This window comes from Malurus melanocephalus, unplaced genomic scaffold (genome assembly GCF_030028575.1).
Source record: "Malurus melanocephalus ecotype Western Australia unplaced genomic scaffold, MMel_1.1 scaffold_15, whole genome shotgun sequence".
In the NCBI taxonomy this organism is placed as follows: domain Eukaryota; kingdom Metazoa; phylum Chordata; class Aves; order Passeriformes; family Maluridae; genus Malurus; species Malurus melanocephalus.
In genome coordinates, this window is record NW_026623247.1 from 1,328,641 (window position 1) to 1,352,320 (window position 23,680).

General features: G+C 34.6%; 1 protein-coding gene across 1 annotated transcript in view; it reads right to left on the reverse strand.

The window, feature by feature from the left end:
* CNTNAP4 (contactin associated protein family member 4) overlaps positions 1-23,680 on the reverse strand; it is a 197,539-nt gene that overhangs the window by 141,516 nt on the left and 32,343 nt on the right. The window contains exon 2 of the mRNA XM_057384683.1: positions 11,367-11,477. Coding sequence (XP_057240666.1) covers positions 11,367-11,477 — 111 coding nt within the window. The remainder of the gene's footprint in view (positions 1-11,366; positions 11,478-23,680) is intronic.

Consider the following 23,680-nt stretch of genomic DNA (forward strand, 5'->3'; position numbering starts at 1 on the left):
CATATTGCAGAAGATTAAATGATAAAAGCTTTCCCATATTTCTGTAGGCTACAAAAATAATCAAGCCTTCTTAGTTATCCAAAGCACAAAACAATCCCTCGAGGAAACACAGTCAACAATGTAATGACTTGTGAAATCTATGATTTCAATGGGTCGTTTCATTTTTGCCTGAACTGCTCTTTCATGACTCGTCTTGTAAGCTTACCAATTTCAAGGTCGACTTTTTGCTAAATGTACACAGCTGGCCTTCTGCATCAAATTAGTATCTAGCCCTGTGAGTATAAACAGATATTACTTATTATACACTCATTTAAAAAAAAAAAGAAGTGGGTATTTTAAAATGATTACTCCTATTAGAGGGAGTGCAGAAGGTAATACAGATGAAGTCTGGGCAAGTAAAAAAAAAAAACAACTTTTCAATAGATGGAAAAGGCCTTATATCTAAATATGGCCAGAGTGCTAGAGGGTAAATGAAAAAAGCAGTCACACAGAAAACATATTGAACTATCACTTCTATTACTTTAGAATAAAAGAAACCTGATTTATCCTTGAAAATCAATAGCAAAACCAAAATCCGTTCTGGTTTATTGTATTTTAGATTATGTATGAGGAACACGTAGTTAATGATCAAAGAGCTTTTACTCCTATTTCTACTGAATATCTGCTTCCTACCAAAATGCAAATGTATGTGGCTGTGGATGTGTTACACCCTGCAAAACTGTCAGAATACTTACATTTTAGTAATTCGGAATAGTTTACCTCTAATAGCTGTACCTTGGAAAACTGTAAAGCAATCACTTTTTAAGGAAATCTTTTCTAGTACCAGTTACATTCAGGAGCAATTAGTTTCTGAAAAGGAAGAGCTGTCTCTTTTGCCAAMTAGTGTTCACTTCAGAATGCAATACTCTTTTAAAAATGTAATGAGTCACACATTTATTATTAAAAAAAAAATCAAAAGGATATTCAGTTAACAAGGTGTTTTTTTTTTGTGAGAACACTCTGAAGATCTAAAGAGATAAAACAATATCATGAAAAAAGGACTAAACAAAGCAATACTGCATGTGTTGTCCAGAAGTCTTGTGATGAATGAATATAAAATATCTATTTKGTTTATTACATCTTAATAATATATTTATATTGTTATACAACAATAGCCATGGTTTATTAATAGAAACATGTTTATAAGATATCTTGAAGACTTTGGATACAAAAATTGCAAAAATACATTGAAATACAAGAGAATAGTCTACTGAATATCTTGTTAAAATCCTTTTGTGTAAAATGACCAGCAATAAAAGAAGAAAAATCAATTTTTTTTTTTTAAAAGGTATTTTTCCAGCTCTTTCTCATTCCAAACCAAACCTGATCTTGTTTGATTTAAAGGATTTCTACAATATTTAGGCTCCTGAATTCAAGATTAATACATCCTTGGCTACAGTTCACATTTTGTGAATGTGTTCTTTTTGGTTTGTTTGTTTTTGAGCTTAATTAAAAACATCAGTGATTTTGTAAATGCTCTTAAACTACAGACATCCTATTTCAGAATTAAAGACATAAATAACCGCAAACAATGTTTGCCAGATGTAAACCTATTATTCTTCTCAACAACAGCAAAAGTGAAGATCCCACTTCATCCCTTCATTCTATATTTAGAAACCAGGTGCACTTCAACATGAGGCAGCTTAATCCCTTTTAAAATGTTAGAAGTCRAAATATCAAGGCTGCCTGAAAACTGATTTATCAGTGAGCTCCCGCCAGTGTGTTTTTGACAATTTACACTTTASAATCAATAGACACTTTTGATTTCCCATCAGAAGGACATTCATCTTTCTATAGCTCAAGGACCTAATATTAAAGGAAGACTTCAGCTGCTTTATGTCTAAAAATAATGAGCACAACTTCTACTCTTCACTCACAAAACAACACAAGCAACTATAATGCTGAAAAGATTTTTTTGTGAAATCTATTTACACATTTGTTTTTTTTAATTCAATTATTACAATTATTTTAACATTCCCTTTTAAGAATTCAGAATTTTTAATTTAATTTCATGATATTACTGGAATTAAACAGCTATCATCTGAAATTATCCTAAAACAAAGAACAAAGGGTTCTGAATTKTGTCTATGTTAAAATTCCTACCTGTGTGTTTCTCACACCTGGCAACACTGGAGATCTCAGTTATGGATATTTTTAAATCAATGCCTGATCAATGACACTAATTAGGTACTTAAAATCCCATTTACATTCCAAAATTGTATTGGCTCTATGTGTAGTTTCCTGCTTACACAGCATCTTCTGCAATATATCCATTTTGTTACATTTGAGAAATTTTAGAAGAGATCATTTGAACTTATCCACAAAAAAAAATAAATTATGATAGAATGGGGGTAATATCTCTCTTTTTAAACTATGCACCATTCTTGGCTTCTATAGAGCAAATTATGTTCTTTCAATCTTCATAGTACTTTTTTWAAAAAATTGAACTTTGCAGTAAAATACTAGTTTACCAAAGATTCAAATGTTCTTAAATAAGTACTTCTTATTTTCCTGAAAATCTAGTTTCAGAATTTTTTTCCTCATTTTTCACAAAATTCCTGGGTAATGGACTCTAAATTCTGTTCTGGATATCAAATTTTGAAAATCCTTGAACATCCGTATTGAATTTCAGCTTCATTACATTATCTGAGAAGTAATAATCAGTTTTGAATGCAATGAATCACCTGTCCTGAGACACAATGAATAACACAGGCAACAATTTTAAAATTTGGATTTACTTTTGATTTTTATTTTGTTATTTCCTTTAAACCTACTTCTTCAAGATGGATTATTTAGGGTTACATTGCTCTTTGCTTATCTTCTATCCCAAAATGGGGAAACTAGGCAAYGATTTTGTGAAGTATAATCATTGTAGAATTATATATTCATTGTAGAAATATACAGCATTGTAGAATTACCATCAATTGCAAAACGTAATATTTTTTGYCTGTTCTTTCGCAGGTCATATTGTTTGTCAATGACATCTTTATGTTGTCATGCAAATGGCACAGGGGACAATCTATGTGTGAGCCATCCTGCATGCCTCAGGCAGGCATCAACCTCAGTGTGAAGTGATACCCAGATACTTCTGATAGCAGCACCACTTCTACTCAATTCCCTACAGAAGGATTAGAGAATACCTCAGCTAGAAAGAATGATAGATTCACTACAAACACTCAGTTTCTGACCCCAGATTTGACTTTTGCAATAGGTATCACTGCACACCTGCAATTCTGGCTTGTCAAGTTATTGGAAAATATAAACCATCTCTTATAAAAAGTCTGAATTGAGACATGCATAAACGTAAATAGGGTACCCTTCATTTTCTTTCTAGACACAGTCATGATGAGCTTTATGAACAATTGTATTTCAGCTCTCAAACACAGAATGAAAGCAACATTAACATGTAGAMTGAGTGACTCAATGAAATGGAGACCCTTCTACACGGAAAACCCACACACACCTCCAAAAGCAACCACCCCAAAAACCAACAAAACATGGAATGTTCTTCTTCTTAAAACAAACAAAACAGCAGTAGTGGTGGTATTTTAGATAAGCACACACAATATACAAAGGAAGATGYTTTTTCATACCAAAAGATACTGAAGACTGAGCAACTTAATTGACTGATGACCTTTTAGTTTCATTTAATATGGTTAATAAGCTGTAATTTACAATTACCAGTATGACACTAGGAAGAGACCACAACAACAGAAAGAAAATTAAAGAAATTATTTGAATTCTAGAATCTTCATGACACTGCAATTTAGGTCCCTAATATTTAAAACTGAGGAAATATAAAAAAAAAAAAAAATCATACAAAGCACCCAGCATACCATATTCATGGAAATTTAAATACCCACAGGTGAAGGCTTTTTGGAGTATCTACAGGTTCATAAATTATTTAACTGCAGAAAATTGCTCACAGAAATACCTTTGATCCTGCAAATAATAAAGATATTGTTTTTAAGATGTATTATAATCTATTGATTTGCAATAATACATGAACTGAAATTTGTATCAATAAATTTATGACAGAATTCTTAGTTTTGATAAATGATGACACAAGAAATGAAGARGCAGGCAAAAAGTGTCCAAAAAAGGATACTTCCATAAAGGACTTAAAAATATTTCTAAAAATGTCTACTGAYTTAGTCCAAATCAATTCTGCTCCCTCTACATCACTATCAATCATCATGCCATGAAATAAAAGAAACCAAACTAAAAGTACATTATCATTTCTTTTTCATCAAAGACTTTGGGAGGAGCTATGGAAAAAAAAATCCCTTGAGAGTGAAGAAAGTCATAAAGTCAAGCACACAAAGTCATCTTGCAATGGCAAAAGTTGGACCACTGTAGTTTTGTGTGGTTTTTATAGCAGGAGCAATGACTGGAATTAATCTCAACRTGGACAAGAATGTTAGTGTGCTGTTATATGTTTCCCTGTAGACTTCAAACCTTTGTTATACTGCCTTTCAATTATCTCCATCAAAATAATTTATTAGAATCTCTCTGGTTATTACATGAGGCACTGCAGCAGCAAAATTTATTAAAAAAAATGATGGATAGAATTCATTATTCACTGAAAATTTGAAGAAAACAGAGTAGCAAGTATACATTGGGTTTATTTTACACTAATTTTCATTTCTCTAACTCTTTATATTCCATAAGTTGTAATTGAAAATTATTCTACTAAAAATAAATCATTCCTGTTTTGGAAGAAAAACAAAGGGATATAAGACTGCTAGACAGAGACAGCTGTTTCTCATCTGGCTCCAAGACCAATGAAATTTAGTCAGGATCGGTAAGTAATAGAAATTCACTGTTAATTTGACTTCAGAAGTCCAGAGTAAAACCAGTTTTTGACAGAAAGTTTAAAAAAGTGAATGAAAATGACATTATGTATACAAAAATGCATTCTGCATGCATAACACAATTATTTAATAGATCTCACTTATTCTTTATTATTATACCATTTTAATATTGGATTTTATTAAATTTCTTAAAAATAAAATCCCATTGATGGATAGAGATGAAAAAATGAGACAGAGACAAGTCAAAGTCACTTTTCGCCAAAAGGTTCTACCTTATATACCMGTCAACTAGTCTGACACTTTTGTAAAGAGCTGTTTCAAGAATGCCTGACATCCTTTCAGCTCTTATCTCTTATCTGTAGTAGCTTAGTTCATGATTTTCTGTAACTTTGAGATGTAAATTAGACATAAAGATGTAGATTAGACTGTAATATATATAAGTTCAACATAATTTTATAAATATTATGACAATATTTATATGAGTTACCTGCCTATATGACACTGAGGGAAATAGCGATTAGGATATTCATGAGAATAACATAATTTTGTAAGGCTTTGAGATTAATTTATCTTAGGAATCCTGAGCTCTCCATTTAGCCATTATTACCTGACACAGAAAATTCTGTAATTTTTTTTAATTTAGGAAATTTTCCAAAATCTRCTTTTGTCCCATCTAACAACTTGTGAGTGCTTTTTAGTGCTTTTGATTTTTTAGCAAAAAAGATTCTAAGCTCTTTTACTCTTGCCTCAAACATARAGGAAAATATTGAAGAGACTCAGATGCATCATCACTTACGACCAATTTTTCCATCCTTCAAAATATTAAAGGAGTTATGTTCCTAAATTATTTATTTCTGCAAAGAAGTCCTGGCAGTCAAATTCTATTTAGACTCTCTAAAAGGCATCTTAATGACTGAAATTTTGGATAAAATTCAACCTTTATCTATGATTTCAAAAATGTATTACTTATAATTATCTAAAGTCAGAATAACAAAATGGCTATATCCAGATTTCTACTTTTTATTGTATTAACTTTTACAAAGAGMATAGTAGACATGGAGTGCAGCAAACTTTATTTTATCTTGCTCTCAACCCTGTTAAAAGTTGCTTGTAAGAGTATTCAAATATTGTTCTTCAACACAGGTTTTTTGCAAAAAGATTGTTCTGACTTTTTCTATCCCCCATAGTTATATTTCAAGCAGAAAAACAGCCCTGAACATTTCAGAAGTAAAGTACCCTTATTTCCATTTCCTTACTTCTTCTGTGCATTTCACCATGGTTTTTGTTATTCCAATGATGAAGCACATGAAATAGCTGGTTGAAACCTTTTGTTATGCTTTGTTATGCTTGAATGAATTTTGATGACAAGGCTAGAATTACATTTCTTGAAATAAATGTACAAATATTCCTAACTCCTCATAAATGAAAGCTCATTGTTCATGAAAGCACAATGGGCTGCAAATATTTAAAATATTAGTGAATCTTTGATCCTAGTTACTCACTCTGCTTAAGAATAATTTAGATCTACCTTCTTCCTTTCTTTCTCTTTCTTCCTTTCTTTCTCACTGTGCTTCTCRCCCTCACACTTTTGCAATATCAGAATCACACTATGTACACATATAAACAGAAGATAAAGCAAAACAAAAGCAGCATAAATTCAAATTTAGACCTTAATGCAATAATGCTGTTTCAGATTCTACCTTTTATGAAGCTGATGTACTCTTGAGAATTTCTTAAAATTATTTTCATGCAACAGATGCATATGTAATGCCATATGCAATTTTCCTRTGTGCCCATATAATTTCTTTAGGTTATTTGACACACGTATTAAAAATATTTTCTACAGAAAAAGTGAAGCTATACAATGGTATTAAAAACAATTTAATAATTAATATGCTGAGAGATCCATGGCAATGTTCTCACTGAAAGCCATAATTATTGCAGTTGCTACAGGAAAAAAAAAAAAAAAAAAAAAAAAAAAAAAAAAAAAAACCCCAAAAAACCCCCAAAACAACAAAACTAAACTAAACTGATTTCTTCCTTAGATATTGGATGGTACTGGGCTATCACTGGCAATAGAGCAGTACAAGTAATCTGATCTTTTATAAAGAAATCATTGTAGAATGGCTTATCAATTTTTGTTTAAAAGTAAAACATTCAGGTTGTTAATCTSGCCTTTTTCCTAACCTAAATATATAAGTTAAAGGCAGGTAAGCCATAAAAATATGTCATTACATTAAATGTTCAACCTAGATTTCCTATTAATTTATAGAAACATGATGACTACTATCAGGATAATCTTTTTTGTKCCAGCTCCCTTTTCCTATTCCTTGTACCAAGGAAAAATATCAGCTTTAATGAATTTTATTTGCATACTACTGAAGTGGAGGGTGTAAGCTGTTCCTAATTATCCTTTGGTGACATACAATCCTAGATGCAATTATGTTTTTTTTTAATTTGTCTGCCATTTCAATTTTAATTGTTAGCATTACATTATGAAGTCTRAACCATTTCTTATTAAAATTGCTGAAAATAGACCTTTTTCTCTTTAACTGTTTATTTGATTTTTTCTTTAACTACTGATTTCTAGAATTCAGTCATTTATTTTGACCTACTTAGTGTAAGTTCTCAAAAAGTGATTAAATATATGTTTTATAAAAAGAAAAAGAAATATGGAGTTTACCATTTTGAATCAACTATCCTTTAAATATTCTTTGTAACAAAAAGAATGCAATAAAGTGCATGATATTCAGTGCAATGGTAGGATAAAGGTTAATGAAAAAGACAAAGAGGTTCCATATATACACGAGAGGGAAAAAAAAAAAGTAGATCTGGTAGCTAATGCATTCTGTTAATGCATTCAAATTTTCAGGCTGCTTTTGAAAAACTGGCAGGGTAAGCTGACAGCATAATTAAAATACATGGGTTTCTTCCTACTTCAGGGAAAGAGAAAGCTGTAAGCCAGTATTTTTGGCTACTTAACAACTTCTATATTCAATTTTCTTCTGTCATATTTTGCTCAATTAATTGTGTGTGAATATGGGGCGAGACAATCACAGCCAAATCCTTATCCAGCTTATTTAGCTGTCCAAATATTAAGTCTCTTCCAATGGTATGCTCACTCTTSTAGAACAACTGCCTTTTGAATTCTTTTCCTGTAAGGTTGCAAAAGTTAATTAATTCAAAAGAAGGCCTGCATTCTTGGGTATAAAGGCTGAAAGTACAATGATTCATAGCCCAATTAATATATATTTTCCAATGGGATTGGAAAGGTGAATTAGAGAAACAGCTTGACATCCCACTGCAGACAAAACCAGAGCTGCTGAGCTCAACAATGACACAACCTTCTCTCCGTGTGGTAAAGGTCTCTTTCACAGATCATGGCTGGGAGAAAATACATCAAGAATTTGCAGATAGAGCAAACCTTCTGCAGCGCCAGACTTCAACTGACTACTCATGATGTAAATTATAKGCAATGAGTGGACACAAGCACATCATTGATGGCCCAGGTTAGGTATTGGTACTAAAAATTCCTGTCACTGTCCCCAGCAGGTGTGTTCGGAGTACTGGCCACTTTTCATGTTCCTTTGGGATGCCTCATTTCACCCCATGAGGTAGAGCACTTTACCTTTTTGCTTTTTTCATTTTGTTTCCTTTACCTTCAGCTGAACAGATATGTAAAAAGAGAGCTTCTCCCTGAATATTTTGCTGTCRCCTATTCCCACTGGCATAGAAAAACAACCTAGAATTTCAACCAGCCTTCCAGGATCCAGAATTTTACAACAGCTCAGTGGTAAAATATAAAGTTAGTTATACAGTAAGTATTTCTTTCTTCTGTTTGCTTATGCACAAGCTTTTTTTGCAAATTTAGTTCAACTCCCAGATTAATCTCAGTCACAGCTTTGTGGAATACAGTTCCATTTGATAAGAATGACCTCTGCTCTTTCCTCGAAATACATCGTAATTCACCATGTTAAAGTGTTTATTTCACTAGGTAGATTGTTTACCATATCTCTGCATAATTGCTTTGCCATGATTATTCACTATTTTATSAATCTTCCTTTCATTATGTATTTTATCATAAATTATTTCTGCTTACTTCTATGTTACCAACAAAATAATTGAACAATATTGGCCTTAGAGTTTCCTTTGAACTTCTGTGWAAACACCTTTATGTAGTAATGACAAATGCATTTTGAGGTCCACCAGCTAGATCTTAATACGTTTAACTTGGACTGCATTGATACAATGCTATTATTTAAAATTAAAAATTCATACAATATTGGCCTAAAAGTCAAACTCTACTTGTATTAAATATCTGCATTTTATGTCTGCTAACCTCAAATAATTAAATCAGGGGGTCATAAAATTTCTTTTTTTCCATTAAAAATATTTATTTGCTCTTAGTTTTTGGGCTTTTTCTTCTTAGTTCCTGTTGCCTGATTTTTCTATCTACTTTTCCATTACTGCAAGCAAAGCTGTTGTCAGAGTAACTACTTTAGCAGTTAGCAAGAGTATTCATTAGCTGTGCTTGAGTATTGAATATCTGAAAACTTTAGTAAATCAATGAGCTAGTAATAATTAAAAYTCTGAAGAACATTTAATGAGTTATGCCTGGATGTTATTACTTTCCCTAACTGCTAATGGACTGGAAATTTTGTTTTGTTATCATGAAGTTCAAGCACATTATCTTTTTCCTTTACAGAGAGAGAGAGATTAAACTTTTTCTCAGTTAGCTGTTTCACTAATCTTTGTCTGCGGTTAGAATTTTTACTGTGTCTTCATATAAAGTACATATTGTACTTTTATTTCTTAGGATACAGTGTTCTGTCCTCAATCCCTTCAACTTTTCCTATTGATTTTCTACATTTAGTAAACGGGAAGTTACGGGATTAAATAACTACTTCAAGTGCAACTTCCCACATTTCTAAAAAATGTTCTGCATTTTTAACTTTCCATTGCCCAATGAGACACTGTAGGTATATACCCATATTTTCCTCAATCATATTTTCCTCATAACAGACTTTTTTTCCAGTCTGTCTAGTTTAGCAGTCATTTCTTGTGTAGCTAAATGTTTTTGTTTATAACCATGTATATATGATGACTAGCTTTGCYCCATCCAAATAAAACTTTCATGTTTATACACCTACAAATTTAGTCAGATTTTTAGCCTAGAAAATTCACTGAAAAGTGTTATATATTAATTCAGGGTAGAATATATATTCCTGGTTGAACAGAAAGTACAGAGTCTCTACTCTAATTGAAAAATAAAAAATAAAATATAAGTTAAAACTAATTTAATTAAGATTCATTTACTGAAGACTGAAGAAATTTTCATCTCACCTTATCTAAATAGCTCTATAAAATCATGTCTGAATGAACCAAAAGGTATCTAGCCAAACAATCTGGTCATATTATTAAACAAACTAAATATCTGAACATGTCAAATGAATAGACCATTCAAATCTGTACTCGGTTGTACACTGTGAACCTGAGGTACACAGAATGAGAAGGTAGATGGTCACAATCTTCTAATTAGGCTACCTGCTGTTTCATAACAACATGAGTTCAAWTGACACCAGCTGTAAGGTTATAAGCATTTCTAATGTGTTCATACTCTGCAGGTCAATGCAAAGTAAATTATGAATCTAAAAAAATGCATTTTAACATGGCACAAACAACTTCACAGCACATGAAGAGAGCCAAATGGAAAAAGCTTTTAAATGTTTTTAAGGAAGACCAAMACAAAAATGCTAACTTTGCTGATAATACATGTGTCATTTAAGATTCTAAGAGCATACATTACTCCAAATGAAGGAAAGACCTTCCAGGATATATAATTTCCATTGCCATCAAAACTTCATTCAAAACACAAGCTCATGCTCATCAAATTTGTACTCTAGGTTAATGAAATAGATTAGGATATTCCTTTTCCAATATAGTGTTTCTGTCTATCAGCCACAGTAAATCGTGAGGATTCAATGAGAGAAATGCTTTTGGCAGCACAAAATATTTTTATTTTATATACTTCTCAATTATATAAAATAATGAAAAAAAAAAATAACAATTGACTATATGAGGGGAATTGGATGCATTTTCATGTCTGTAAATAACTACCAGTGTTTTCATGGCATTGATGCTGAAACATTAAGACTGGATTTTGACCTAAGACACAATATTTCAGTGACGTTTTCAAGGACTGCACCTTCACATCAGAAAATTCATGAGATTCCTCATAGTTTATAGCTAASCAGAATTCAGTATCCGTAGATGTTCCCTCTTCAAAGAGCCCACAGAGCAACTCCAGCCACTGAGTGCTCACTCGTCAGACAGCTCACTGCAGGGTGGGAAGTTCAGATTCATAACTTCCTTGAGCTGAGGCTACACCATCGTCCATGGTAGGTACACAAACACCAAACAAAAATTATTTGAAGCAATAACATACGCTTTTGGATATCTAATCTGTTCTCACCTCAACCCAGTTTCAACAACCAACCAGTAAAATTCACTCACCCTCTCTTCGATTAAGCCTTGCAAAGCCAGGGCTGTGGCTGCTAGACAGCTCTGAAGAACTGCTGAATGATGACTGAGGCAAAGCAGACACCAATGGATCATCGCAATTATCTGCCAACAAAAAATATCACATTCAGGTTAAAACAACAGACACCACTTATGGGAGCTGTAGCAGAATCAACTCCCTGTCTGAGAGCGGCCTATCTCCAAATATTCCTTCTTGYTGTATTGTGGTAAAAGTATCGGTACTGAAGCAGAAGTTCGGGGTTTTTTTACCCAAAATTTCAGGGGACTACTAGACTCCAATTTATTATGTCCTTTAAGTGGCTGTATTACCCACTTCTAACCTACCTTTTAAGATAATATCAARGAACAGTTCACCACTCACTCACTAAGATTTACATGAATAGCAGTTGACACATTGGATTCTCTATTGCAGTACCAAGATACAACCTCAGAACGTGATTTTTATTTACTTTAGACCTGATGCCAGCACAGGTCTTTGCGATCCCCCTTAATGTGAAACCACATTAAATATAGCTGTTTCTAAAAGAAATAAAAACACAAACAAGTGAAACCAAATTAAATAAAAAAAGTAATCTCATCCCTTTTAAGCACTGTAAGCATGATAAAAAGGAAAATATTTTGCTTTGACATTGGTATATGTGTTTGATAAAGACACAGCAAAAAATCATTATCTCACAATTATTAGTATGCAAGTCCTAGCATCATGCAGAATTAAACCTGTGTGTTTCAGAGAAAGAAGACTTAACTAGAGTTCACAATCACTTGAGGAGAAACAAGCAAATGCTAATCAATACTCTAGCTTTAAATGCCTCTTCAGCTGAATTACTCTACAGGGTGCGTGTTCATTCTCCATTTAAATTTGAAACRTATCAATTGAGAATCAATATCTGATCTAGTGTAGCTGAAAGAAGATTAACTTTAAAAAGCTCAAAGAAATGCAGGCAAGTCCTGCCCCAACTATACCGGACTGGCATCTGATCTTTAGAAAAGAGATTAAATTATTCCAACTTTTAGCCTTTTTTAAGTGGTTCTTTTCAGGACAATCACATTCCTTGAATGCAACTGACAAGTAACAGGTGAATACTTCTAACCCTTCTATTTGTCTACCAGGTTTCACGTTAAAAAATAATAATTATTAATTATTACAAAACTTTTTCTTGCCAGTAATAATTAAGTGGTTCTGCTGACTAATTATAGATATTTCTAATTGGAAGCAAGACTTTTATATGACTTTCCCAGAGGGATTTTTTTATCACATTCCAATTTTTTTTTTTTTTTAAGTTGTTTAATTTGGTTCTTTGGGGAAAACTCTTTCTATTAGAAAGGCTTAATACTGGCCTTGACTGTTAAAGTTGTCTCAAATACCATAAATAATAACCATTCACAAGAAACAATAGGTTTTATTAATTGGTCTTGAKAAACTCACACATGCCAAATTCAGAGTGCTTCACTCATTAAAAAAAGAATTAGAATTGTTCTTACTTTCATAAGTTTATTTCCTGTTCTAGATTTATACAATAAAAAGGGCAACATTTTATAACTACTCTTTGGTGTCTAACCGCATMCTCATCTTTTCACTTCATTATCCACAGATTAGATTTGCAATGGTGAAAGAAGCTGTTCTACTTGGGACAAATTGTCCAACTGGTAAGCACAAAAGAAGAAAAGAAATTAAGGTCTTCTGAGGAAATGTGYTGCATTGGTAGGTCTTAGAAAAGGATCTCATTAGTGAGAGGTTTCTTTACAGCACAGAAAATAGAAAGAAGTTATTAGTCACATTATGGCAGAAAGAGAAGAATATGATGATGCTGTGTTTCACACAGGGAACTACTTACAYTGATGATGCAAAGGAACACTTCAAGTGTCACTGATCCTTTTTCTACTGCCAAAGCCTACATTGTAAGCCTTAGATACCAAGATGAACATTAAGAGGAGAAAATTAAAAGACATTTTTACTCAAATTTATGTGCATGATATATACAACCACAGAACTACAGAAGCACAGAACAGTTTGAGTTGGAAGGGACCTTCAAGGGTCATCTTGCCAACCCCCTGCCATAATCTGGGACACCTTCCACTAGATCAGATTGCCCAGGTCCCCATCCAACCTGATATTCAATGTTTCCAGGTATGAGGCATTTACAGCCTCTCTGGGTAAACAGCTCTCATGTTTTACCATCCACATAATAAAAAAATTCCTCCTCGTAGCTCATCTAAATCTAACCTCTTTTGGCTCAAAACCATTACTCCTTGTTCTATTGCTACAGGTTTTCACACAGGCCCCCTTTAAGTACAGAAAGGCCATAATAAGGTCTCCCTTAAGGCTTCTCTTTTTGAAAAATCCCAACATTCTTAGCCTTTCCTTATAAGAGAAGTTCTTCTCCATCCCTCTGAACATTTTTCCACCCCTTCTCTGGCCCTGCTCAACAGGTCCATGTYTTTCCTGTGCTAAAAATTGCAGAGCTGGAAGCAACAGATTATCTCATCTCTTTCATTCCTCAGATTTTAAATGTTGATCTTCTGGTGAGGGGTGGCATGTGTTATGAAATGAATCACCCRCAATGAGACCATGCCATTAATACACAAGCACTAGTAGATAAACAACAGCAGGCACACTACTTTTACAGCACCCTTGGGTATAAGCCCTCACCAATTTCAATTCAAAATAAAAGAAAAAAAGGTACATTTCCACTGGATGGATGATACATCTGCCTTTGTAATGTTTGCTTCTGCCAACTACATTTTTCACCTTTTTTTTTCCTTTTAATGTACAAGTTGGAAAGGAATCAATGTTACTGAATTATGCTACCCAGATGGTCTAATACATGTGTATTTGTGAAACACACATATTGCTTTGAGATATTCCCAGAAGAATTCTGTGAGCACTTAGCATTTATTGTATAATAATTTATGTCAAACACGATTTATAGTAGAAAGGCACATAAAATTTTGAATATTGAAAAAAGTTGTTATCCAAAATCCAGCAGTCCATTATATGGTTTCTTGCCTTTGCAGAATACGCAAAATGAGCAGTGCATCACAAATAGATATACCCTGAATAATTATRTGTTCCTTTGACAACAGCTGCTATGCTTTACTTCAGGAAAATGACTTCATACGAACTTCTGCTTTATTGCTTGGCACAAGTAGCTTAAAACACATTCTTGTTGCAACTTCCATAGTGAAATTTAATTCAAAATGTAATATGAGTTTCAGAATTAAACCAAAACATTTTCTAAAATATGTCAAGAATAAGATGGTCAGTATCAACTTGTTTCTCAAATTAAATAAAAACAAATGAAAGTATAATCTCTACAGAGTGACAGTTCTATGTGGTTTCACTTACTCTGGAAGACAMACCACAGAATGGAAACAAAATCTCACACACTACCAGTGACTCTTCATTTCTCTTGGACAGCCTTCCACTGTACAATAGAACACATCTCCCTGCTGAAGGCAATGTAGGGCTTTCTAGTGATATTTCACACAGCTTCTCCAGGTTAAAGGAATACTTAAATAGTCTATTCTAACTATTTTAAACTATGAGGTTTAAAATGAGAAGTTTTAATTAGAAGCTGTCCATCATATAGCATTTATTACAGTTTTTGTGATATTTGCTTTTTAAAACAATACATACGGATACCAAAAACATAAAAGTATCCCAGGTTTCTGTCATATGCACGAAAATCTGGTAATAAATAAAGTTTTGTGAAGGAAAGAATATATAAACWGAATACATATTACCTGTTATTCAGAAAAAAATATTCAAGTTATATAAGGCTTGACTTTCCTTATACCATAATTCCAGTGTCAGTTTAATCAAATTCATAATGATTCTGAGGCATTTTATAGTAATAGAACTCTTAAGTGAAGAATGAATAAAGTATGCCTACCATTTGTCTTCCAGCTTCAAATACTATCTCATTATGCATACTCAGAGCAAATCAAGGACTCTGTAATACAGAGGTACTATAAATTACATAGATCAATCCATATGTACTGTAAGAAAGGAGTTCAAATAGGATATCATACTTTGATAATATTACATTATTGTTAGTAACAATACTAACAATTATCATGGCTATGTTTAAAACATTATGGTTGATCAAATAAATTTTGTTTCTTCCACCAAAGCAGCTGTTTGCTGAAATACAAATAAAAATAAAAACCAGAAGAGTACTGGGAAAATCTGAGATTTTTTTTTTTTAATTCAGGATCCATAAGTGTACATTTGAATTTCCATGTCGTGAAACAAACTTTATTTTATTTACAGGCACAAACCATTTCTTTTCTTCGGCAATATCAAGAATATAACACTTGTTTTATTTTGAATGGAACAATCAGCTACTGYTCTTTATCTAAATTATCAGCTTGGTCCATAACAAAGACTAACAGATTTTGTTGCATTCCAAATTGAGTACAAATTTACTCTAAATAAGCAAAAGTCAGCATAAAGTGCTTAGTTACTAMATGTTGATGCACAATAATGACATTCTGTTCATAATTATCTAAAAAGTATATGCTTTACTTTGACACATTGACTTCACTCATGACATATCTTAATTCAAACTAAAGCATCCCAACCCAACCCAAGAGCATACACAAATTAACACATTACAATTTCACTAATTTTTAATGAAATTATTTTCAGCTATTATAYTGTTGCACACACTTTTTCTTCATAAAATTAAATTTATTCAAAACTCGCTCAACCAGCAAGACCTATAAATTTCTTAATTAAGTATTTAACATAAAGCAGGACAGCAGGAAGAAGCACAGAAGGAAAAGAAGATAGTGATGTGTCACTTCCCTAAGAACCTATCAAGTTCTTCAGTTTTATCAAGGACTCAAAGAAAATACTGAGTACCTAAAGAGCAAAGCAACATTTTAACATTAAACAAAAAAAAAGTTCCAACACGCCATATGAAAACAAAACAACAATAACAAAAACAAATGAAGGAAAGATTGCGAAACTTTCCTCAAGTTGAGAAAATTACCTAATTATCACACAAGTGGAAYAGCTAAAAACAATTAGAAATGCAGCCATAGTGGAAAAGTAAAGGCAATTGCTCTGGGAATCCCTCAGAAATGTAATAATGTTTATCCTWCAGATTTTAATAAATGAGTATCTGTGATGAAAAACTTCATGAAAAGGAGTGAGACTCTTAAAAAGACCTAGGGACATGTCATAGTGTATCAACAAGACTTTCTTAAAAACTAAAAAAATGGTGCCACAAAACCTGCCCTCCAACAGGTATTTATTAAATCTATAGTTCTGTCATGTGCACTTCTMAGAGTTTCTTTTCCTGTTACTGTGAAGACCAAATATTTCTGGCTCGTCTACTCTTTTCAACAAAAGATGCTTAATTTTCCCTAGGAGTGAGCACCCATGTCACTTTWCCTAACAGAACTTTTAAATATGTTAATTGTGACAATTTAGTCTTTGGTCAGGGTGCAGGCTTGCAATTAGTTTCAAAAGATTCACAAAATTTAATGACATTCCTGTGACATAGATAAAAAGATATTTCCCCTCTCCTTGTTTTCCTGAGAGGTATTGACCATTATGCTGCTGCCGATCTTGGTGAAATTCTCATCAGTAAGAGGAAGAAGAAGTTGATAGATCTACAGACAATTAGACCATCACAGTTTCAGGCCTTTGAGCTACACATTATGCAATTTTGTTTAATATGAATCTTGCCTGCCATTACTGCTGCTGCTACATGCTTATCCATGCATTTTCTTCCTGGACAGGGGGATAAGATATCCTTGTTCAGAGAGCCTAAGGATTTCTTTATCTCAGGTCTGCTGCTGCCTGGTTGTAGCTAGGAGCTTAAAAACAACACCAGGGTATTSCATTCTTCAGTTCAGTTCATGGAATATATTAGGCATTTCCACATACTATATTTCACCTACATATAGTAGCTATATAACATCATAAGGCTTTACTTTGCTGAGGCTTTCTGCTGCTTACTTCTATGAAAAAAGTTAACTTTTCAAGCTGAAATTTTACTGGTGATTAGCTCAGGCTAATCAGGAATTTCTTAATTTATTTTTTATTTAAACRCTAGTTTTCATTAATAGATTTAAACTATTTCTGGGAGGGGATGGATTATGAAGGAGGGGAGCTGACTGCCAAAGATGGAAAAAAAAAGGTCTTAGGATTTTGAAACAGTTTCTCTGCAAATGTAAAGATGTTATCAAGGATATAATATGCATGGCAGGGCTGGTGATTTTCTTGAATTTGAAACAAAATTTTCCAGTTTTCAAATAAAATTGTTATCTTTTCCAGATAGCCGCTAACACAGAGTCACACAGAATTCTGACACTTAGCAGTCAATTGTTCCTATCAAGTATTATATATCAGGAACACGATTTTTACCTCAGCAAAATCCAAGAACTGCTGTGTTTCCTTCCTTTCAAGGAGGTATCTCTTTTTCACAATTGCAGTTATTTCATGCCAACAAGAAATCAAGTACAAATAGCAAGTACAAAAAGCCAAATTTCCTGTATTCACAGAAAGCCTTGCTGTTGTCCAGGGGTATGAAAGACTTTTTGTGACTGAACACATAAAACTTAAAAAGACAAACCAGAAGGAATAAGATAAACACTACAGTTATACAGGTCAGAATTTAATTATATAGGAATGGAAGGGATACAAAAGAAATGTTTCCCAACAGACACTGGCAAAGATCCACACTTCACAATACATCTTCAATAGCTGGCATAGTTGTTATAAAGCTGGAAATTRTGTTTTCCGTAGGGTTTTATTTATTTATTTTTAGTTCTTTGTTTTTATCTGACTACATTAATTATTTTTGTTCCATATATTACAGAAAAGTAGTATGAAAATCACTGAAAGTTTTGAAAATCCATAAGAAAGTGAAATAAAGAACTWTTTCATTCTTAGTACCCAGAAACTGGCCCCAAGTCAGCTACTCTAGTGTCAACTGACAGTGCAGAAACATTAATAATAACTGAGTTAACTCCCTCCTGATTCTCTTCATCCTTCTCAGAAACCTACGAACTGTGATTCAATGCAAGGGCAGTACTACCACTAAAACTTAACCCCTAATACCTATTACCATTTGAAACCAGAAAGTTCTTATAATAATTTCCCAGATTATTAGATAAAGTCTGTACTTTTTCATAGATTCCAATTACATTTTTTGTTTGCAAATTCAGTGGTGAAAGAGCCGATGATTCACTAAAACAATAGACTAGAACAAATTAGATCTGTGAGGTGATGGGATAAATGGGTRATATGCAGTTAAGTATTTTTATTCACTTAGAAAACATAGTGCAAAATTTATTAATTAAGCAAATATGCTGCAGTAACACTTTTAGATCAGCTCTTTCCAGATATATACTACAGTAAATCAAGAAAGTAGAAGGGTATAACTTCTACTCAATAGGCAAGTTTTATGTCTTGTGACATAAAGRCCTACTTGTTCTCAAAAATGAGTCAAAAAGGCAAGATAATTATAAACACATTTCAAAACATCACAGGAACAGAGTTTTGTGGGTTTTTATGGACCTTATTTAGTTGTATAAAATCAAATTAACATTGAATTAATATTTCTATTATTGAAATATCATGCATTGAGTTTTTGTGGGGATCTTGGTAATAGAGATTGAAAAATACTACAGAGGTTGAAAAAAGCTTTTAGTATAAAAAGGTAATAATATATTACATGCTAATTAGTATGATCTTATGAGCAAATAATTGATTTCAGTAAGTCCAGTGTTTTTTTCCTGTGAAAAGCTACGGAAGACTAATGAAATTTATAATATCAGTTGGAACTTTAAGCATGCGTGGTAGAAAAAAAACAAGGTTTTTAGAGAGAATAAAAATGGGTACATATATTCTAAAGGAATTGAAAAAAAAAACTTACAATATAGACTTGAAATATTTCATATACTTCAAGAGTACATAAACTTTACTATCAGCATTCATTTCTTCCTGGGTCATTGTGCAATATCTGAAAACTAATTTTGTAGCACCATGAAATGTTCTTTCTCATGAAGTATGTCTTAAACTTCCTCTTTGGATGATTAAATTTTCACTGTCTTAGTTCTATGTCATAATGTATTAAAAAAAAAAATGGAATATTTTATTGCAAATGTACTTCTTTTCAGCCAGGACATTATAATCTGATAACACATACATTGCTTTTGAGATCAATGTGTGCCTCTTTAACAAAAGAGAGAATGTTTTATACACCTTGTAACCAGAAGTATGTAAAAATCATTTTTTTCTTTTTCCTAAACCAGAAAACGCRGAGAAAATTCACACCAAAGGGGAAAAAACTGTTTGTTTGTTTCAGTAAAAGCTTTGACTGTGATTTAATGACATAAAACTTTGGTCAAAGGTAGAGGGTTAAGTTGGGTTACATTCCACCCAAACAACAAACTTCCCATTCTTAAAGTTAAAAATAGAAAGAACAGCTCCCTTCTACTGAGGAAAAGCTTGTATGTAAGATTTCACAGGGAAACAGGCAATGAAATTCAGTGCTTAAAAAAAAAAAAATTAAAAAAAAACCTTCATTCAATCCATGACTCTGGCAACAAGCTCACTATCCCCTCCCTAGGAATGTGCTTGTTCTGCTCTGCGTGAAAGTATCTGACAAGCAATGGAACACAAGAGACCCAAGAATGCTGAGGGTAGTATAGATAAAATCCTTGTCATGGCACTGCAGGAAAAGAGTAAATAAAAAGTATATGCACTTACTCATTTCAGGATTAAAAGGGTCAATACCAAATTGACTCCACTTAAAGACTGTAAAAATTGTCCCAGAAAGCCAAAGTAAACAGAAAGCTGGTAATTCGTACATACACACACAGTGTGTAACAGTTTTTTTTAGTGTTGCCAGTTGTAAATTCCCTTTTTTTCCCATAACTTTAAATATTTAAGTATCTTTACTGCTAGATATCTTTCAGACAAAATTTTCAAGACAAGATCTTAAGTTCACCTTCACCTGTAAWCCTCTGGATCTTGCTGTCTTGTCTCCACACAAAGGAAAAAAAAAATCTCCTTTCTACACTATCAGTTGTGTCATTTCAAGTGAAAGTTTTAACCAATGGTGGCAAAGTTACTTCAAGAATTCTTTAATAAGACAATTTCCTTTAGCCTTATTCTGTAAGCCTCAATTTCCAGACTSCGTATCATTCTGTACCCATACTTTAAACAGCATTTGCACTTTTTCTAAAAGAGAAGCGAAGCCACAAACACAGAAACTGGTAGCAGAGGTCAATGCTCGAGCTGAGAGCAAACTAATTCCCAATTTCAACTCTTTATTTCATGAGTTACTTTCATGTACTGTATTTATCAAACCTGCTTCTCAAGGCTGAAGATGGAAGATGGTATTCCAGGCAGCGGTGTGAGGCACAGCTCCAGCCATCCTGTGGTTGCTTCCACCKTTGTAAGCACGAGGCACTCATCTTGGTGGGTCTGCAGAGAGTGTTATGTAACCAATATGCCAGGCCACTGCTTATCTGTATTTCGACCCCAGATGAGCTCAGGTGTTCACAGCATGATTCTAACAATGCCAAGGTTGTAGGATTCAATGCCTATAGGGACCATTCACTTGGAGCTGGACTCAATGATCCTTAYGTGTCCCTTCCAGATATGAATATTCAGTGATTCTGTGACCATTTCCCACCATGCCAGAGCAGCTTTACCCCCTGGGCCTGCTGGATCAGAGCACGTGTTTCACACTTGTGGGTAACCTGGGATACAGAGTCCATGGGWAAGCCCCATCCCTTCATCATGAGCCCATCTGGATGTTGCRTCTCTTCCCTGATGACCTGAGGCATCACAGGCCCACCAAGTCAGAAATAATTCACCCTTATGTTGCCAGTCCAGATGCACCTGAGGCATTTTAATGTTGGCAGCTCGATCATGCACCCCTCGGTTGTTGCGATGTTCTTGAGCAGCCCAACTCTTGAGCAGCCCAACTCTCAGGCACGTGTGCATCTCATGATGTACTTTTGCAGCCAACTTCTCCAGCCAGGCTGTGATGTTCTGCCACAGCTCAGCAGCTCAGATGGGTTTGCCTCTGCAAATTTGCCAATTTTCTTTTTCCATTGTTCCAGCCACCTCCACACAGCATTTGCCACCACCCCCCTGTCAGTGTAGTGGCAGAGTGCTGGCCATTTTGCTTTTGGCAATATTTAAAGCCAGTTGGATGGCTTTCAGGCCTATYTGATCCACCTTGCCTCCCAATGGTTTCTGCAACTTGTCACATCAGGCATCTATTATCAATGCATCCCTATAATATAGCAAGAGCCACTCAGAGCATATATCACTTTTTATTTTCAGGTAGCTGATTATATCATAGGGCCTCCTCAGGACATGTCATCTTTCCTCCTTCTCTTCCTTCTCCTCCTCTGATGGTTCAAAATTTTTGCCTTTAGGCCACTTAGTGATGACTTCCAAGATCCCTGGGAGACTGGAGTTTTCTATTTGAGCTCACTGTGTGAACAGCACAACCCACTTAYTTCACGTTGCATCAGTGTCATGATGTGTGGAAGGGACTTGGAGAATCCAGCCCAACACTGCCAGTCAGGCTGCCAGGAGGAGCTGTGCTTTGGTCACAATCACTTCTGAAGCAGCTAAAACCCCTTCAGAAACTGCCATTGTCTCTTTTTCAGCTGGGCTGAAACAGATCAGCCGGGCTGAAATCTGCAACAGATTTCAGATCTTTTGTATCCACAACTCCAGGACTCCATAGATTGTCTTGGATCTCCCTTCCCAGGAAGGACCGTTCCCTGCATCTGCACAGCACATTTTTCATATCTTGCCCCATCCTAACTGGTGCAAGGGCTACTGCATGAACAAACTCCCATTTAATTTGTTCAAAAGCTTGTCGTTGTTCAGGGCCTCACTTAAAAATCATTCTTCTTCTATGTCACATGAGAAAGAGGCAATCTGATTGCAATCTGATTGCAATATGGAATATGCATCCTCCAAACCACCACAACTCCTAGGAAAGCCTGCAATTATTTTGCTCATTGGACGGACATAGTTTTTTTTTTTTGACCACATCCATTGGAATSTGATGATGTCCATCTTTCCGTTTGTCCTGGTTCCCTCTAGTATAGGGTTCATTTCTGCAGTGGCCAGAAGGGGACACGGCCAGGACAGTCAGGTTATTCTCTACTACCTCATGTAATTACTGGGGGCAGAGGAAAGGAGTCTCTTCTAGGGAGAATGACTTCCTACCTGTTGAGCCAGCATGGCAGACTGAGAGGTGGAGTAACTCCAGTTTCATGCTGGAGGGAGTGGTTTTGGGGATACCAGGTCCAAGCCAGAGCACATGGTGGTGACAAGTATGGCAGAAAGGGCAGTTGGATGTTGTCTATTTTCAGGGATTTCTTTGGTGAACAATAATGTTTCTTTTCTTGTACACTCAGCCTCTAGAGCTGCTGCTGTTACTGTTTATGCCCTTGTCTCATTGATGTTGTCTCATATATTTTTCTTATCTCAACTGTGATCATTACTTTTTGTGCCTCTCCTCTCCAGCCTGCTGCAGRAGGGAGAAGGAGGGAGGAAAGGAGCGAGCGAGCATAAGTGTGGTTTGGAGAGTCTCAGTGGGAACAGCAAACTGCAGAGCATCATTGCTAAATCAGAACACCRGTTTATTCTTAAAAGCTGAATTTACTGGGCAGGTCCCTTGACCTTACTTTCTTTTATGGCAAAACCAGCCCTCAGGAGGATTTTGTCTTCTCCCTTTTCTCAAAACTTTCCTCTGCTGTGTTGACCCATACTGTGCTGACATAAATGCACTGCAAGTGTTGAGTCTCATCTTTTTCCAATGCAGTCTGGATCAGTCCATGGCAACCAGTAGGTCTGTGCTGTGTTTCCACCCCTAGGGCACTCAGTTCCACATGTACTCTGTACTCCTTCAGGTGAAAGCAAACTTCCCACAGGCCWYGATAGTCCAGTGCCAGTCTCCACTCTCCACTGGACTTACACACTGGCCARATAGGACTGTTAGGGGTGAGTGAGTCGCTGACCACTCCCTGGTCTCCATGAATTGTCTCATGGTTTGGGGTCACAGAGCTCCAGTTGGTGCRGTTTTGCAGTGCAGTGCAGTGATGGGGTAACAGYKGGTAYCTGTTCTTCAAYCCTCAGCATTCCCTCAGCAAAGGGCCCTCTGAGAGACCAGGCAAGGTGTTCAGCTGTCTAWTTTCCTCTGTCTCCACTGCTCCAGCAATGCCCTTTTGAGTCCCTGACATACCCTCTCCTGAGGGAATCTACGGCAAGGATTCCCAGGGCCTCTGGGACA